Source organism: Mastomys coucha, unplaced genomic scaffold (genome assembly GCF_008632895.1).
Source record: "Mastomys coucha isolate ucsf_1 unplaced genomic scaffold, UCSF_Mcou_1 pScaffold21, whole genome shotgun sequence".
NCBI classification, from domain to species: Eukaryota; Metazoa; Chordata; class Mammalia; order Rodentia; family Muridae; genus Mastomys; species Mastomys coucha.
Window position 1 is genome coordinate 140,244,350 of NW_022196904.1, and position 16,334 is coordinate 140,260,683.

Below are 16,334 nucleotides of genomic sequence, written 5' to 3' on the forward strand. Positions count from 1 at the left end.
AGAGAGAGAGAGAGAGAGAGAGAGAGAGAGAATGAGAGATCCTGTCATCTTGATAGATACAGTGGCTGGCTGGCTGCAGCAGCAATTGCCCTAAGCTCTCTTACCTGTGGGGAAGAAAGAAAGGCCTAGCTCCCCTAGGACAGAGGGGAGAGAATGTTCTGGAGGTCACTGTTGCCAGGACTCTCTGCTTTTGGAAATCCTCTGGATCTGTTCAGTACAGCCCCTGTGGTAGCAGGCACATATATTTTTGCTGCATATGTTTTTTGTGTGATTTTTGAATTGCAGAAGGGGCATTCTATTATGACATTTGGCCAGAACCGAGTTCTATCTCTGAGTCCTTTCTGTTTTTTACTTAGAGCATTCTCACTACCTCAGTCCTATGTTCCCCAAGCAACCCTCTGCCTTAGGGGTTCTCCACTGCAACCCTGCCTCTTCCCATCACAAAGGATAGCATGCTCATCTCTATTGGGCCATAGGACTGGAGCTAGCAGACCTGAATTCTTGGGCTCTAACACCTCCCCTATTCTAGCCTCTTGTGTACCTTCCTTTCCCTGAATATGAACAGCAGCCATGCTGTCCTCTCAGATGCTACTGTAGGGGAGATTTTGCATGCCCTTGCTGCCTAAATGTGGCAGTGGCTGTTAGGCACCTGTAATGTGACTAATGGTATTACTTTTGTTTGTTTGTTTTTTTGTTTTGTTTTGTTTTGTTTTTCGAGACAGGGTTTCTCTGTGTAGCCCTGGCTGTCCTGGAACTCTGTAGACCAGGCTGGCCTTGAACTCAGAAATCCGCCTGCCTCTGCCTCCCAAATGCTGGGATTAAAGGCATAGTATTACATTTTTAACTTTGAGCTGGGCATAGCAGAGTACCTTTGTAATCTCAAAGCTGAGAAGGTAGAAGCACGAGGATCAAAAAGTTCAAGGTCATTCTCAGCTACAAAGCTGAGGTCAGTTTGGACGATATAAGTCCTCATCTCAAAAAGCTAAAGACCAAAACAAAGGACCACACAGGGCTAAAGAGATGGCTTGGTGGTTAAGAGTGAGTACTTTTCTTTCAGAGGACCCGAGTTTGGGACCCATGTTGGTCCTCTTAACAACCACCTGTAATTTCCAGTTCCAAGGGAATCCAACATTCCTGGCCTCATGGGCACTTGCAGTCACACACACATATGCACATATATATAAACACACACACTTAAAAATAATTAAAACTAGTTAAAATGCTTATTTATGAATATACATGTATGCCTGTGTGAGTGTATGCCACATATGTGGAGGCATACATGGAAGCTAGAGGGCATGGGGTTCCCTTGAGCTGGAGTTATAGATGGTTGTGAGTCACCTGACTTGGCTGCTGGGAGCTGAACTCAGGTTCTTGGGAAGAGCAACAAGCATTTTTCACCACTGGGTTATTTCTTATCTTTTTTCCCCTGTGGTGTATGTGTGTGTGTGAAACTACAGTAATTTAATTACCTGCCTAAAATTATTTTATTTTTGACTTTTGGAGACTGGTTCTCCATGTAGCCCAAGCTGGCACTGAACCTGTGCTGTAGCTCAGGCCACCCTTAAACTCTTTTTGTTTGTTTGTTTGTTTGTTTGTTTGTTTTTAAGACAGGGTTTCTCTGTGTAGCTCTGGCTGTCCTGGAACTCACTCTGTAGACCAGGCTGGCCTCGAATTCAGAAATCCACCTGCCTCTGCCTCCCAAGTGCTGGGATTAAAGGCGTGTGCCACCACCACCCTGCGACCCTTAAACTCTTGATCTCCCGGCTCTCCCTCTTGAGTGCTGAGATTATAGGTATGTACTACCATGCCAGGCTAATCCATTTAAATTTAAATAGCCACATGTGCCTACCTTGTTAGCAGCTCACATTCGACTCTTTTCAAGCCCCAAAGGCTTGTGATGAGTGACTGAATTGTGAAGAGTTCTTCCAACCTCCAAAGACCTTTTTTTGATTTACCTGGAGGCCTGACTAACCTGTGTGGGAGGAGAGGGAAGAACATCTGGACTGGCTACAGGCTCTGTTAGTGGAGGACAGACCAAGAGCGGCTGCCCAGATGCAGAAAACAAAGCTTGTTGCCACCATGGTCTCCCATATGCATCCTCATGGTTTTTGGGACCATGTATGTTGAGAAGGGAGCCCTTCTTGGCCACCATGGACTCCCATATGCATCCTCATGGTTTTCGGGACTGTGTATGTTGAGAAGGGAGTCCTTCTTGGCCAGTGGCAGAGCAGACAGGTGCTTGGCAGACCCTCTTGGGTAAGACCACCTTGTAGCGTGAGTCTGGTGGTTCCTTTTTGCAGCGGTTGAGAGCTTTTCAGAATGACTTCTCTCAGCAACCTACTGAGTGAAGCATATAGCAAATCCAGGTTGGTCCTCAGTGCTTTTGGCATCTAGGACCCTTGTTCTAAGGCTCAATGGAGAGAAGGGAAACTGTGGGAAGTGCGAGCTCCTCTAGCACTTGGGGGCCTGGCCGAGGAGGCATTGCATTGACTAGGCTTTAGGCGTGACCCTGTGCAAGTCTGGAGCTGTTGCTGCAGATTGCAGTGACTTACCATGAAAGGAGGCAGGGTGGGGCCACCATGTGGGAGAGTGAGCTGGCTCTCTTTCCCCTCTGCTGGCTCAGCACCAGGATGTTTGGCTGAGCAAGGGGCCCTGCACAAGGAGGAAGACGGGTGCTAGGAAACTTGAAGGGGTGGCTTCAGTTCTTAGGTGTTTGAGCTTGAGACTTTTACTTTCCTGTTTCTGGCGGGCTTCTGACTTCTAGTCTGGCTTCTCAGTGCTGGTCCACGATAGGGCAGTCAAGATAGTGCCAGTTTCAAGTTGTGAAGAGTCAGTGTGCTTTTCCTCTTAAAGTAGCCTCATCTGCCTGCTGGGAAGGGAGTGGGGTTTCCCTAGCTCAAACCTGTGCCAGCAGGCTTCTCTCTCGTCTTCTCTTAACCCTCTAGCCAGCACCTGTGTTGTTAAGTAGGCCCGTGATAAACACTGTGTTTATGAGTTTGTCAAGTTTGAGAACAGGTGTGGTGATCTAGGTTGCTGGGTTTTTGTTTGTTTGTTTGTTTGGTTTGGTTTGTGTGTGTTTATCTTTTGTTGGTTTCTGCCTGAGACTGGGCCTGCTAAGTTCCATGGATTTCTAAAAGCTACCATCCCCATCCTAGAGGCTGGCTCGTTTATATCTCATTCCCCGAGATGCCTCTTAAGACTTCTGGAACATTGTGGAGCCCAGTTAGTCACACCCAGAGTCACTTGTTTATCATTCATATGGAGATAGGACTCTAAGTCTTTTAAATTTCCATATCTGGCATAGGGAGTGCATTTAATAAATGTCTAGAGGATACATGAGTGTTGGGAGGTAACAATCTAATGCAGTGTACAATTAAGTGCTGGGCTGGGCTGTGTTTGTCCCTGGCTGATTTCCTTTGCAACATCTAGTACAGACTCGGACATGCAGGAGGTGATCAGTATACATGTATCTATGATTGGTTGACTAATTTCTGGATGTAAACAGCTTCAGGGTGGGGCTTTGGGTGAGGCTCACCACAATTTATAGAGTCCTTCACACAGTTTCACAGGTATGCTTTTAGATGACTGCCAGTGGTATTTTGTGGGGGTGACTGTAACTCATTGCCATAAGTCACCATTCTGCTAGGAGCTTTCCCAGGGCACCTCTGCAGCTGATAGCTCATCCTGTGGCAAGGAGGGATGCCTTCACCGATGGTGACTATCTTAGGGTCCACGGTGGGCATTCACATTGCCTTGACTATCTAGGGGCCTGAGTTTTGGCTTTGGGAGCCTAGTGGGGATGGGATTGTCTTTGTTTAGGTCACTACCAGAAGCATGACTTATGGAACTTCCAGCGGCTTAAGGGTTCCTTTTGGTCCTGGGGGCCAGGCTACAGATAGTAAGCTGAGTCACGGTTGGTGGGGTGGACACCACCATCCATGCTTAGAGAACAGTCTCACATTAGTGAGGAGGTATGGACTAAAGTTGGCATAGAGGAAAGACCCACAGAGACATCTGCGTCATCATCCTCTTTGTGTGCACTCCAGGCAAATGGGCCTCTCAGAGTCTCAGTCTCTGCTTGTAACTGTAGGACCAGTTATTCTAGAGACTGATTAACATGAGTGTTTGGTGGAACCTTCATGGGCCAGCTGCTGTCTTTATGTTCCTTCAGTCTGCATGGAGCTCCTACTATTTCCGTGTTCACAGACAAAGAAACATAGGTTCAAAGAAGTTAAGTGTCCTTGGCAAGAGTCCTATAGCTGGGAGGATGCAGGTGTTAGAAACCTAATCCACTTTCCTTTAACCTCATTTTCTGTACCAGTGGGCTTCAGAGTCATGTAGTTATTGACTGTAGTGGGGACCAGAGTTTTGGCCTGCCCTGTGGCTCTGGATTCACCTGTCCTTTGGGTGGTAGCTCACTGAGTTTTGAGAGGCTGAGGGTGAACATCATGGTGAATTTTTTCCTAGGTTGTGTGACCAAGATTCCCAAAGAGAGAGAGACTGATACAGAAAGAGAAGAAGGAGGGGCGGGCTCCTGGCAAGGCGTTTGCTCCTGAGAAGAGTCCTGCAAAGGTTAGTAGGTTGGATGCTGCAGAGGAGTGGAGGATAGGATGGGGCATGCTGGACACAGGGTGTAACATTTGGACCTGTGCCATGGGTGGATCAAAGGGCGGGCTTCCCTCTTTCTGTCTTTATTGTGCATGGTGAGAACTTTACAGTGGAAAAACATGGAACAGATCATCCTTCCCCCAGGAATCCCCAGGTGAGCCAGGGCTGAGGGGACAGCTTGGGCTCTCATCCCTGGATGTGCACAGCACCAAAGATCTCTGGCTCTCTCATGCCTTTCTGCTCTCCATGTTCCCATGACCAGACCTTTGTGTTTTTTCACCCCATCCCAGATGGAGAAGGAGGAAGAGACAACCCGGGAGCTGCTACTGCCTAACTGGCAGGGCAGTGGCTCCCATGGGCTGACCATTGCCCAGAGGGATGATGGAGTCTTTGTACAGGAGGTGATGCAGAACTCCCCTGCGGCCCGCACTGGGGTGGTCAAGGAGGGTGAGTCTCCCTAGGATAATGACTGGGCACTGGGGGGCGGGGTGAGAGGGGGAAGAGGGGGAAGAGCGGGAGACAGTGGGGGGGGGGGCAGGCAGAAATGACCAAATGACTGTGGAAGGCCTGGGTCCAACAACAGAAGGAAGGTCAGTACCGGAGCCCTACTACTACTCTGTGCTACTCTGTGTCTTGTTGGTGAATCTTGGGGGAGGTAGTCATGTGGAGTCCTGGAGACTGACCTTATCTTCAGATCTGATTCTGTGCTCCTCACCAATTCTGCAGCTATGTGAAAACAGTTGGCTTTTCCAGCCAGTTTCCTCCTCTGTGCTTGAGTGGGCGATACTGTGTGTGCGTGGTGTTCATGAAGTTAAAGGGAAGTCAGCTTCAGCGGCTGTGATGTGGTGTTCTCTTGAGACCTCTACCTGATACTTGTACTCCCTTACTTAGGGGACAAGATTGTGGGTGCCACCATCTACTTTGACAACCTGCAGTCTGGTGAGGTGACCCAGTTGCTGAATACCATGGGGCATCACACCGTTGGCTTGAAGTTGCACCGTAAAGGGGACCGTTCCCCTGAGCCTGGACAGACCTGGACCCACGAAGTCTTCAGTTCCCATAGCTCTGAGGTGGTTCTGGTGAGTAGTACCTGGTGGCCCACCTTTGTTCAGAGCTCCCCCATGATCCCGACGGCTCCTCGGCCTCACTTCTTGAGCCTTCCTTCTTTCATGGTCTGCATTCTCTTGTGACTTCTCTCCGCTGGTTTCTTCCTGTTTGTGTGTGGCATGTGGCTGATTCCATCCCTACCAGTATAGTGTTCCTTCTGTCCCTTAAGACTATGTCATGGTGTGGGAAACAACTCCAGCAGTGGGGGCTGAGGGGCCAAGAGGAAGGCTGACCGCTTTCCTCTGAAATGACCTCACTGGGGTTCAACCTGCCTCTCTACATTCCATGAGTGAGAAGACGAGCAGCACAATGCTTGTGGCAAGTGCTTCTTTACTCCTAATGGCTTGCTTATTGAATAAAGCATGTGTCCTCAAAGTGAAAGTCTTATCCAATCACAGCCAAGCCATCAGGTTTCAGAAATGCTTTCCAGTATGCAAAGGCTCCTGGGAGGCTCCTTAAACAATCAAGCCCGTGAGCTGAGAATTGAAAGAGGAAGGGCCTGATTGGGATGGGTCCTTGGAGCAGGCTTCTTTGAACTATCACTGGGTGGCAGAGCCTCTTCCTGGGCAGCACAGTCAAGGAGTTTACATATTTCCTAACCCTGCCATGACTTTTGCTTACAAGAATTTTCTTCCATTTTCCTCTTATGATATGACTGTCAACCCCTTTCTTCAGTGCCCTGTGTTCTGCCCCAGGAGGCTCCCTAGACCTCTGTTATGGTCTGAGTACCTTTGGGAAACAGGCAACCCTGTTGTTGGCTGGACTGCAGCCGGGCATCTGCCAATTCAGGCAGGCTTTGCTGCAACCTCTGCCGGGCATGTCTTTCTGCAGAGTGGGGATGATGAGGACTACCAGCGCATCTACACCACAAAGATCAAGCCACGCCTGAGGTCGGAGGATGGAATAGAAGGGGACCTTGGGGAGACCCAGAGCCGTACCATCACAGTGACCAGAAGGGTTACAGCCTACACTGTGGACGTGACCGGTCGAGAAGGAGTGAAGGACATTGACATCAGCAGCCCTGAGTTCATGATCAAGATACCAAGGCATGAAGTGACTGAAATCTCCAACACGGATGTGGAAACCCAACTTGGGAAAACAGTGATCCGACTGCCCTCGGGATCCGGGGCAGCCTCTCCAACCACAGTCTCTGCTGTGGATATCCGGGCAGGTGCCATCTCTGCTTCTGGACCAGAGCTTGAAGGTGCCGGCCACTCAAAATTCCAGGTCACTGTGCCTGGGGCAAAGGTGGGAAGCCTAGATGTCAATGTCAAAGCAAAAGGCTTGGACTTGGGTGGCAAAGGAGGGATCCAAGTTCCAGGAGTGGATGTTTCATCTTCTCTTGGGACTGGCTCAGTAGAGGTACAGGGCCCATCCCTCCAGAGTGGTGATATTGGGAAAATTAAAATTCCTACCATGAAGATGCCAAAATTTGGTGTCTCAGCAGGCCCAGAGGGCCAGATACCAGAGGTAGGGCTGAATGTTTCTGCACCTGAATTCTCTGTGGGACATGAAGGTGACAAGCCAGGCTTGGCTATTGGGGGAAACATCCAGGCTCCTCACCTGGGAGTAAGTTCCTCCTCTGTCAATATTGAGGGGCTTGAAGGGAAGCTGAAGGGTCCCCAAATCACTGGGCCATCACTTGAGGGTGACTTAGGCCTGAAAGGTACCAAACTGCAAGGGAACATAGGAATGGATGCCTGTGCTTCCAAAATTGAGGGCAACATCACTGGTCCTAGTGTGGAAATCGGAACTCCTGATGTTGATGTTCATGGGCTAGGGGGCAAACTGAATGTGCCCAAGATGAAAGTCCCTAAATTCTCTGCATCAGGTTCAAAGGGAGAGGGAGTTGGCCTTAATGTGGCACTGCCCACAGGTGAAGTAACCCTTCCTGGGGTCTCTGGGGATGTCAATCTGCCTGAGATTGCTACTGGTGGGCTCGAAGGGAAGATGAAGGGTGCTAAAGTCAAGACTCCTGAAATGGTTGTCCAGAAACCTAAGATCTCCATGCAGGATGTGGATCTGAGCCTCGGGTCCTGTAAACTGAAAGGAAATATGAAGGTATCTGCTCCTGAGGTGAAAGGTGATGTTAAAGGCCCTCAGGTGGCAGTTAAAGGCTCCAGAGTGGACATAGAGACACCAAACTTAGAGGGGACCTTGACAGGTCCCAAGCTCAGCAGCCCTTCTGGAAAAATAGGGGCCTGTAGGATTTCTATGGCAGATGTAGACTTAAATGTAGCTGCACCTAAGGGGAAAGGGAGTGTAGATGTCAGTCTCCCCAAAGTAGAAGGAAAAGCCAAAGGTCCTGAAGTTGATGTCAAAGGCCCCAAAATGGACATCAGTGCCCCAGATGTGGAAGTTCATGGTCCAGAATGGAACTTGAAGATGCCCAAGTTCAGTGTCTCAGGAGTCAAAGGAGAAGGCTCAGATGTTACTCTGCCCAAAGGAGATATCAGTATTTCAGGGCCTAAGGTCAATGTAGAAGCTCCAAATGTCAACATGGAGGGTCTGGGTGGCAAACTTAAAGGCCCTGACATTAATCTTCCTGAAGTAAGTGTCAAGACTCCAAAGATTTCTATACCTGATGTGGATCTGCATATCAAAGGGCCAAAGGTGAAGGGAGAGTATGAGGTAACAACACCAAAGCTTGAGGGAGAACTGAAAGGCCCCAAAGTGGACATTGACACCCCACAAGTGGATGTGCATGGCCCAGACCTGAAGATTCCCAAGATGAAAATGCCCAAATTCAGCGTGCCAGGGTTCAAAGCAGAGGGTCCAGAAGTAGATGTGAACCTGCCCAAGGCTGACATTGACATTTCTGGGACTAAGGTGGAGGTCAGTGCTCCAGATGTAAGCATTGAAGGACCAGAAGGGAAGTTGAAAGGGCATAAGTTTAAAATGCCTGAAATGAATATCAGAGCTCCAAAGATCTCCATGCCAGATGTGGACTTACACTTAAAAGGCCCCAATGTAAAGGGAGAATATGATGTCACAGTGCCAAGGGCAGAAGGTAAGATGAAAGTTCCTGATGTTGAACTTAAAAGTGCTAAAGTGGACATTGATGTTCCAAATGTGGATGTTCAAGGTCCTGAATGGCATATGAAGATGCCGAAGATAAAAATGCCCAAGTTTGGCATGCCAGGCTTCAAGGCAGAGAGCCCAGAAGTGGAGGTGGATCTCCCAAAGGCTGACATTGATGTATCAGGACCCAAGATGAATGTCAAAGTTCCAGATGTGAACATTGAAGGACCCGAAGGAAAGCTGAAGGATCCTAAGCTGAAGATGCCTGAGGTGAATATCAAGGCCCCAAAGATATCCATGCCTGATGTGGATTTGCATATGAAAGGTCCCAAGGTAAAAGGAGAATATGATGTCACAATGCCAAAGATAGAAGGAGACTTGAAAGGCCCCAAAGTAGATGGCAGTGCTCCAGATGTTGATGTTCATGGTCCCGATTGGAACTTGAAAATGCCAAAGATTAAAATGCCCAAATTCAGCATGCCTAGTCTCAAAGGAGAAGGCCCAGAGTTGGATGTGAACATGCCCAAGGCTGATGTGGACATTTCTGTACCAAAGCTAGATATTAGTGCTCCAGATTTGAACCTTGAGGGGCCAGAAGGGAAGTTGAAAGGCCCCAAATTTAAGATGCCTGAGATGCACTTCAAGGCTCCAAAGGTGTCTCTACCAGATGTGGACCTGGATCTCAAAGGACCCAAAATGAAAGGAAATCTAGACATGTCTGCACCAAAATTAGAGGGAGAGATGAAAGTTCCAGATGTGGACATTAAAGGTCCAAATGTAGATATTAAAGCACCAGAGGTGGATGGGCAAGGCCCAGACTGGAGCCTGAAGATGCCAAAGATGAAAATGCCCAAGTTCAGTATGCCTACTCTCAAAGGTGAGGGTCCAGATGTGGATGTGAGCCTGCCTAAGGCTACTATTGATGTCTCAGGACCTAAACTTGATGTTGAAACCTCAGATGTGAGCCTTGAGGGCCCAGAAGGAAAGCTGAAGGGCCCCAAGTTCAAGATGCCTGATATGCACTTCAAGGCCCCAAAGGTTTCAATGCCTGATGTGGACTTAAACATGAAAGGCCCCAAAGTCAAGGGGGACGTGGATGTGACAGTGCCCAAGGTAGAAGGTGAAGTGAAAGTGCCAGATGTGGACATAAAAGGCCCTAAGGTGGGCATTGATGTCCCAGATGTGGATGTGCATGGCCCAGACTGGCACCTGAAGATGCCCAAGATGAAAATGCCAAAGTTCAGCATGCCTGGTTTCAAAGCAGAAGGCCCAGAAGTAGATGTGAGCCTGCCCAAGGCTGATCTTGATGTCTCAGGACCCAAAGTTGATATTGAGGCCCCAGATGTGAGCATTGAGGGACCAGAAGGGAAGCTGAAGGGCCCAAAGTTTAAGATGCCTGACATGCACTTCAAGGCCCCCAAGATCTCCATGCCTGATGTGGACTTGAATATTAAGGGGCCCAAAGGAAAAGCAGATGTGGATGCATCATTGCCTGAGGTAGAGGGTGAAATAAAAGTGCCAGATGTGGACATTAAAGGGCCCATAGTTGGCATTGATGCTCCAGATGTTGAGGTTCATGGCCCAGATTGGCACCTTAAGATGCCTAAGATGAAAATGCCCAAGTTCAGTATGCCTGGCTTCAAAGGAGAAGGCCCAGAAGTAGACATCCCCAAGGCCAACATTGATGTTTCAGGACCCAAGGTAGACATTGATGCTCCAGATGTAAATATTGAATGTCCAGATACAAAACTAAAAGGTCCAAAATTTAAGATGCCAGAAGTGAACATAAAGCCTCAGAAGATATCCATGCCAGATGTTAGCTTGAATTTGAAAGGCCCTAAGGTAAAAGCAGAACATGATGTCTCAGTTCCAAAAGTGGGAGGAGAAATAAAAGCTCCTGCTGTTGACATCAAAGGCCCCAAAGTGGAGGCACCAGATGTGGAAGTTCATGGCCCAGACTGGCATTTGAAGATGCCCAAGGTAAAAATGCCCAAGTTCAGCATGCCTGGCTTCAAAGGAGAAGGCCCTGAAGTAGATGTGAATCTTCAAAAGGCCAATATTGATGTCTCAGGACCCAAAATGGACATTGATGTTCCAGATGTGAATATTGAAGGGCCAGAAGGGAAACTTAAGGGCTCCAAGTTCAAGATGCCAAGCATGAATATACAGACACACAAAATCTCTATGCCTGATGTTGGGCTTAATTTGAAAGGACCTAAACTGAAAAGTGGTGTAGATGTTTCTCTTCCAAAAGTAGAGGGAGATTTGAAAGGTCCCGAAGTTGATGTGGATGTTGGTGATATTGATATTGAATGTCCAGAAGGGAAGCTGAAGGGTCCCAAGTTCAAGATGCCTGACATGCACTTCAAGGCCCCTAAGATCTCCATGCCTGATGTAGATTTACACCTGAAAGGCCCCAAAGTCAAGGGGGACGTGGATGTGACAGTGCCCAAGATAGAAGGTGAAATGAAAGTGCCAGATGTGGATATCAAAGGCCCTAAAGTGGACATCAATGCCCCAGATGTGGATGCGCGTGGCCCAGACTGGCACCTGAAGATGCCCAAGGTGAAAATGCCCAAGTTCAGCATGCCTGGCTTCAAAGGAGAAGGCCCAGAAGTGGATGTGAGCTTGCCCAAGGCTGACATTGATGTCTCAGGACCCAAGGTGGACATTGATGTTCCAGATGTGAACATTGAAGGGCCAGATGCAAAATTGAAAGGCTCCAAATTTAAGATGCCTAAGTTGAATATCAAGGCTGCCAAGATCTCCATGCCTGATGTGGACTTGAATTTGAAGGGGCCCAAACTGAAAGGAGAGATAGATGCTTCTGTGCCAGAAATGGAAGCTGATCTCAGAGGTCCTCAAGTTGATGTCAAAGGGCCCAATGTGGATGTGAAAGTACCTGATATTGATCTGGAATGTCCTGATGCAAAGTTGAAAGGCCCCAAGTTCAAGATGCCTGACATGCACTTTAAGGCTCCTAAGATCTCCATGCCCGATGTGGACTTGCATCTGAAAGGCCCCAAAGTCAAGGGGGACATAGATGTGGCAGTGCCAAAATTAGAGGGAGAATTAAAAGGCCCAAATGTGAATGTGGAAGTGCCTGATGTTGATCTGGAATGTCCTGATGCAAAGTTGAAAGGCCCCAAGTTCAAGATGCCTGACATGCACTTCAAGGCTCCTAAGATCTCCATGCCTGATGTAGATTTACACCTGAAAAGCCCCAAAGTCAAGGGGGACGTGGATGTGACAGTGCCCAAGATAGAAGGTGAAATGAAAGTGCCAGATGTGGACATCAAAGGCCCTAAAGTGGACATCAGTGCCCCAGATGTGGATGTGCATGGCCCAGACTGGCACCTGAAGATGCCCAAGATGAAAATGCCCAAGTTCAGCATGCCTGGCTTCAAAGGAGAAGGCCCAGAAGTGGATGTGAACTTGCCCAAGGCTGACATTGATGTCTCAGGACCCAAGGTGGACATTGATGTTCCAGATGTGAATATTGAAGGGCCAGATGCAAAACTGAAGGGCCCCAAGTTCAAGATGCCTGACATGCACTTTAAGGCCCCCAAAATATCCATGCCTGATGTGGACTTACATCTGAAAGGTCCCAAAATCAAGGGAGACATGGATGTGGCAGTGCCAAAATTAGAGGGAGAATTAAAAGGCCCAAGTGTGGATGTGGAAGTGCCTGATGTTGACCTGGAATGTCCTGATGCAAAGTTGAAAGGCCCCAAGTTCAAGATGCCTGACATGCACTTCAAGGCCCCTAAGATCTCCATGCCTGATGTGGACTTGCATCTGAAAGGCCCCAAAGTCAAGGGGGACATAGATGTGGCAGTGCCAAAATTAGAGGGAGAATTAAAAGGCCCAAGTGTGGATGTGGAAGTGCCTGATGTTGACCTGGAATGTCCTGATGCAAAGTTGAAAGGCCCCAAGTTCAAGATGCCTGACATGCACTTCAAGGCTCCTAAGATCTCCATGCCTGATGTAGATTTACATCTGAAAGGCCCCAAAGTCAAGGGGGACGTGGATGTGACAGTGCCCAAGATAGAAGGTGAAATGAAAGTGCCAGATGTGGATATCAAAGGCCCTAAAGTGGACATCACTGCCCCAGATGTGGATGTGCATGGCCCAGACTGGCACCTGAAGATGCCCAAGATGAAAATGCCCAAGTTCAGCATGCCTGGCTTCAAAGGAGAAGGCCCAGAAGTGGATGTGAACTTGCCCAAGGCTGACATTGATGTCTCAGGACCCAAGGTGGACATTGATGTTCCAGATGTGAATGTTGAAGGGCCAGATGCAAAGTTGAAAGGCCCCAAGTTTAAGATGCCTGACTTCAAGGCCCCCAAGATTTCCATGCCTGATGTTGATTTCAACTTAAAGGGTCCTAAAATCAAAGGAGATATTGATGTTTCAGTCCCAAAGCTTGAAGGAGAATTAAAGAGTCCAGAACTCGATGTCAAGGGCCCCAAACTGGATGCCAACATACCTGAAGTAGCTGTGGAAGGCCCAGAAGGTAAATGGAAAAGCCCCAAGTTCAAGATGCCAGACATGCACTTCAAAGCTCCCAAAATCTCCATGCCAGACATTGATCTTCACTTAAAAAGTCCAAAGATAAAGGGGGAGGTGGATGTAGATGTTCCCAAATTGGAAGGAGACCTCAAAGGGCCAAATGTGGACATGAGTGGGCCAGACATTGAGATTGAAGGACCAGAGGGCAAATTGAAAGGCCCGAAGTTCAAAATGCCTGAGATGAACATCAAGGCCCCCAAGATCTCAATGCCAGACTTACATCTTAAGGGTCCCAAAGTGAAGGGTGATGTAGATGTTTCTCTGCCCAAGGTAGAAGGTGACCTCAAAGGCCCAGAGGTTGACATCAAAGGCCCCAAAGTGGACATCAGTGCTCCAGATGTAGACGTGCAGGGTCCAGACTGGCACCTGAAGATGCCCAAGATGAAAATGCCCAAGTTCAGCATGCCTGGTTTCAAAGGAGAAGGCCCTGAAGTAGATGTGAACCTGCCCAAGGCTGATCTTGATGTCTCAGGACCCAAAGTGGACATTGATGTTCCAGATGTGAACATTGAAGGGCCAGATGCAAAACTGAAGGGCCCCAAATTCAAGATGCCTGAGATGAACATCAAGGCTCCCAAGATCTCCATGCCAGATTTACATCTTAAGGGTCCCAAACTAAAGGGTGATGTAGATGTTTCCCTGCCCAAAGTGGAAGGTGACCTCCAAGGCCCAGAGGTTGACATCAAAGGCCCCAAAGTGGACATCAGTGCCCCAGATGTTGATGTGCAGGGCCCAGACTGGCACTTGAAGATGCCCAAGGTGAAAATGCCCAAGTTTAGCATGCCTGGTTTCAAAGGAGAAGGCCCTGAAGTAGATGTGAACCTGCCCAAGGCTGATCTTAATGTCTCAGGACCCAAGGTGGATATCGATGTTCCAGATGTGAACATTGAAGGGCCAGATGCAAAACTGAAGGGCCCCAAGTTCAAGATGCCTGAGATGAACATCAAAGCCCCCAAGATCTCCATGCCAGATTTACATCTTAAGGGTCCCAAACTAAAGGGTGATGTCGATGTTTCCCTGCCCAAAGTGGAAGGTGACCTCCAAGGCCCAGACGTTGACATCAAAGGCCCCAAAGTGGACATTGATGTTCCAGATGTCGATGTTCATGGTCCAGACTGGCACCTGAAGATGCCCAAGGTGAAAATGCCTAAGTTTAGCATGCCTGGTTTCAAAGGAGAAGGCCCTGAAGTAGATGTGAACCTGCCCAAGGCTGATCTTGATGTCTCAGGACCCAAGGTGGACATTGATCTTCCAGATGTGAATATTGAAGGTCCAGATGCAAAACTGAAGGGTCCTAAATTCAAGATGCCTGAGATGAACATCAAGGCCCCCAAGATCTCCATGCCTGACTTTGATTTGCATCTTAAAGGACCAAAAGTGAAGGGTGATGTGGATGTGTCTCTGCCCAAAGTGGAAGGAGACCTCAAAGGCCCAGAGGTTGACATCAAAGGCCCCAAAGTGGACATCAATGCCCCAGATGTGGATATGCAGGGACCAGACTGGCACCTGAAGATGCCCAAGGTGAAAATGCCCAAGTTCAGCATGCCTGGTTTCAAAGGAGAAGGCCCTGAAGTAGATGTGAACCTGCCCAAGGCTGATCTTGATGTCTCAGGACCCAAGGTGGACATTGATGTTCCAGATGTGAACATTGAAGGGCCAGATGCAAAACTGAAGGGCCCCAAGTTCAAGATGCCTGAGATGAACATCAAAGCCCCCAAGATCTCCATGCCTGACATTGACTTAAACCTCAAAGGCCCCAAAGTGAAGGGTGATGTGGATGTTTCCATTCCAAATATAGAGGGTGACTTGAAAGGCCCTTCTCTTGACATAAAGGGCCCAAAATTAGATGTAAATGCTCCAGATATTGACATTCATGGTCCTGAAGGCAAATTAAAAGGTCCCAAACTGAAAATGCCTGACATGAATGTAAACATGCCCAAGATCTCCATGCCAGAAATTGACTTGAATTTAAAGGGCTCAAAGGTCAAGGGAGATGTTGATATCTCTGGACCCAAGCTGGAGGGTGACATTAAAACTCCCAAGGTGGATGTAAAGGGCCCAGAACTGGACATTTCTGCTCCTAAAGTCAATATTGATGGGAAAGCAAAGAAATCTCGTTTTAAGCTTCCTAAATTTAATTTTTCTGGGTCCAAAGTTCAGACACCTGAAGTGGATGTCAAACTTAAAAAACCAGATGTTGATATAACAGCTCCAAAGTTTGATATTAATGCTCCAGAAGTTGAAGTCCAAGGTAAAGTGAAAGGATCCAAGTTTAAAATGCCTTTCCTGAGCATTTCATCTCCCAAAGTCTCCATGCCCGATGTGGAGCTAAACTTGAAAGGTCCTAAAATCAAAGGAGACTTAGATGTATCAGGCCCAAATTTAGAAGGAGACTTCAAAAGTCCCAAAGTGGACATTAAAGCACCAGATGTTCAACTTAATGCACCAGATGTGGATGTTCATGGTCCAGAATGGAATCTGAAAATGCCCAAGATGAAAATGCCCAAGTTCAGTGTGTCTGGTGTAAAAGCAGAAGGGCCTGATGTGGCTGTGAATTTACCAAAGGGAGATATCAATATAGAAGCTCCCAGTATGAATATTGAGGGCCCAGAACTCAATGTGGAATGTCCAGAGGGAAGCTTAAAAGGCCCAAAGTTCAAGATGCCTGAGATGAACATCAAAGCCCCCAAGATCTCCATGCCTGACATTGACTTAAACCTGAAAGGCCCCAAAGTGAAGGGTGATGTGGATGTGTCTCTGCCCAAAGTGGAAGGTGAGATTAAAGTTCCTGAAGTTGACATCAAAGGCCCCAAAGTGGACATTGATGTTCCAGATGTGGATGTTCATGGCCCAGACTGGCACCTGAAAATGCCCAAGGTGAAAATGCCCAAGTTCAGCATGCCTGGCTTCAAAGGAGAGGGTCCTGAAGTGGATGTGAGCTTTCCCAAGGCTGAACTTGATGTCTCAGGACCCAAAGTGGACATTGATGTTCCAGATGTGAACATTGAAGGGCCAGATGCAAA

At 48.1% G+C, this 16,334-nt stretch overlaps 1 protein-coding gene across 17 annotated transcripts in view; it reads left to right on the top strand.

The window, feature by feature from the left end:
- Positions 1-16,334, top strand: part of Ahnak (AHNAK nucleoprotein) — an 87,204-nt gene that overhangs the window by 6,089 nt on the left and 64,781 nt on the right. For 3 of the 17 annotated variants that reach the window (XM_031389634.1, XM_031389635.1, XM_031389636.1), the window contains exons 2-4: positions 4,471-4,575; positions 4,902-5,058; positions 5,503-5,690. In XM_031389634.1, coding sequence (XP_031245494.1) covers positions 4,902-5,058; positions 5,503-5,690 — 345 coding nt within the window. In that variant the 5' untranslated portion in view covers positions 4,471-4,575. Of the gene's footprint in view, positions 1-4,470; positions 4,576-4,901; positions 5,059-5,502; positions 5,691-6,549; positions 16,307-16,334 lie in introns of all 17 variants that reach the window. The other 14 variants (XM_031389628.1, XM_031389627.1, XM_031389622.1 and 11 more) reach the window with 14 other exon arrangements.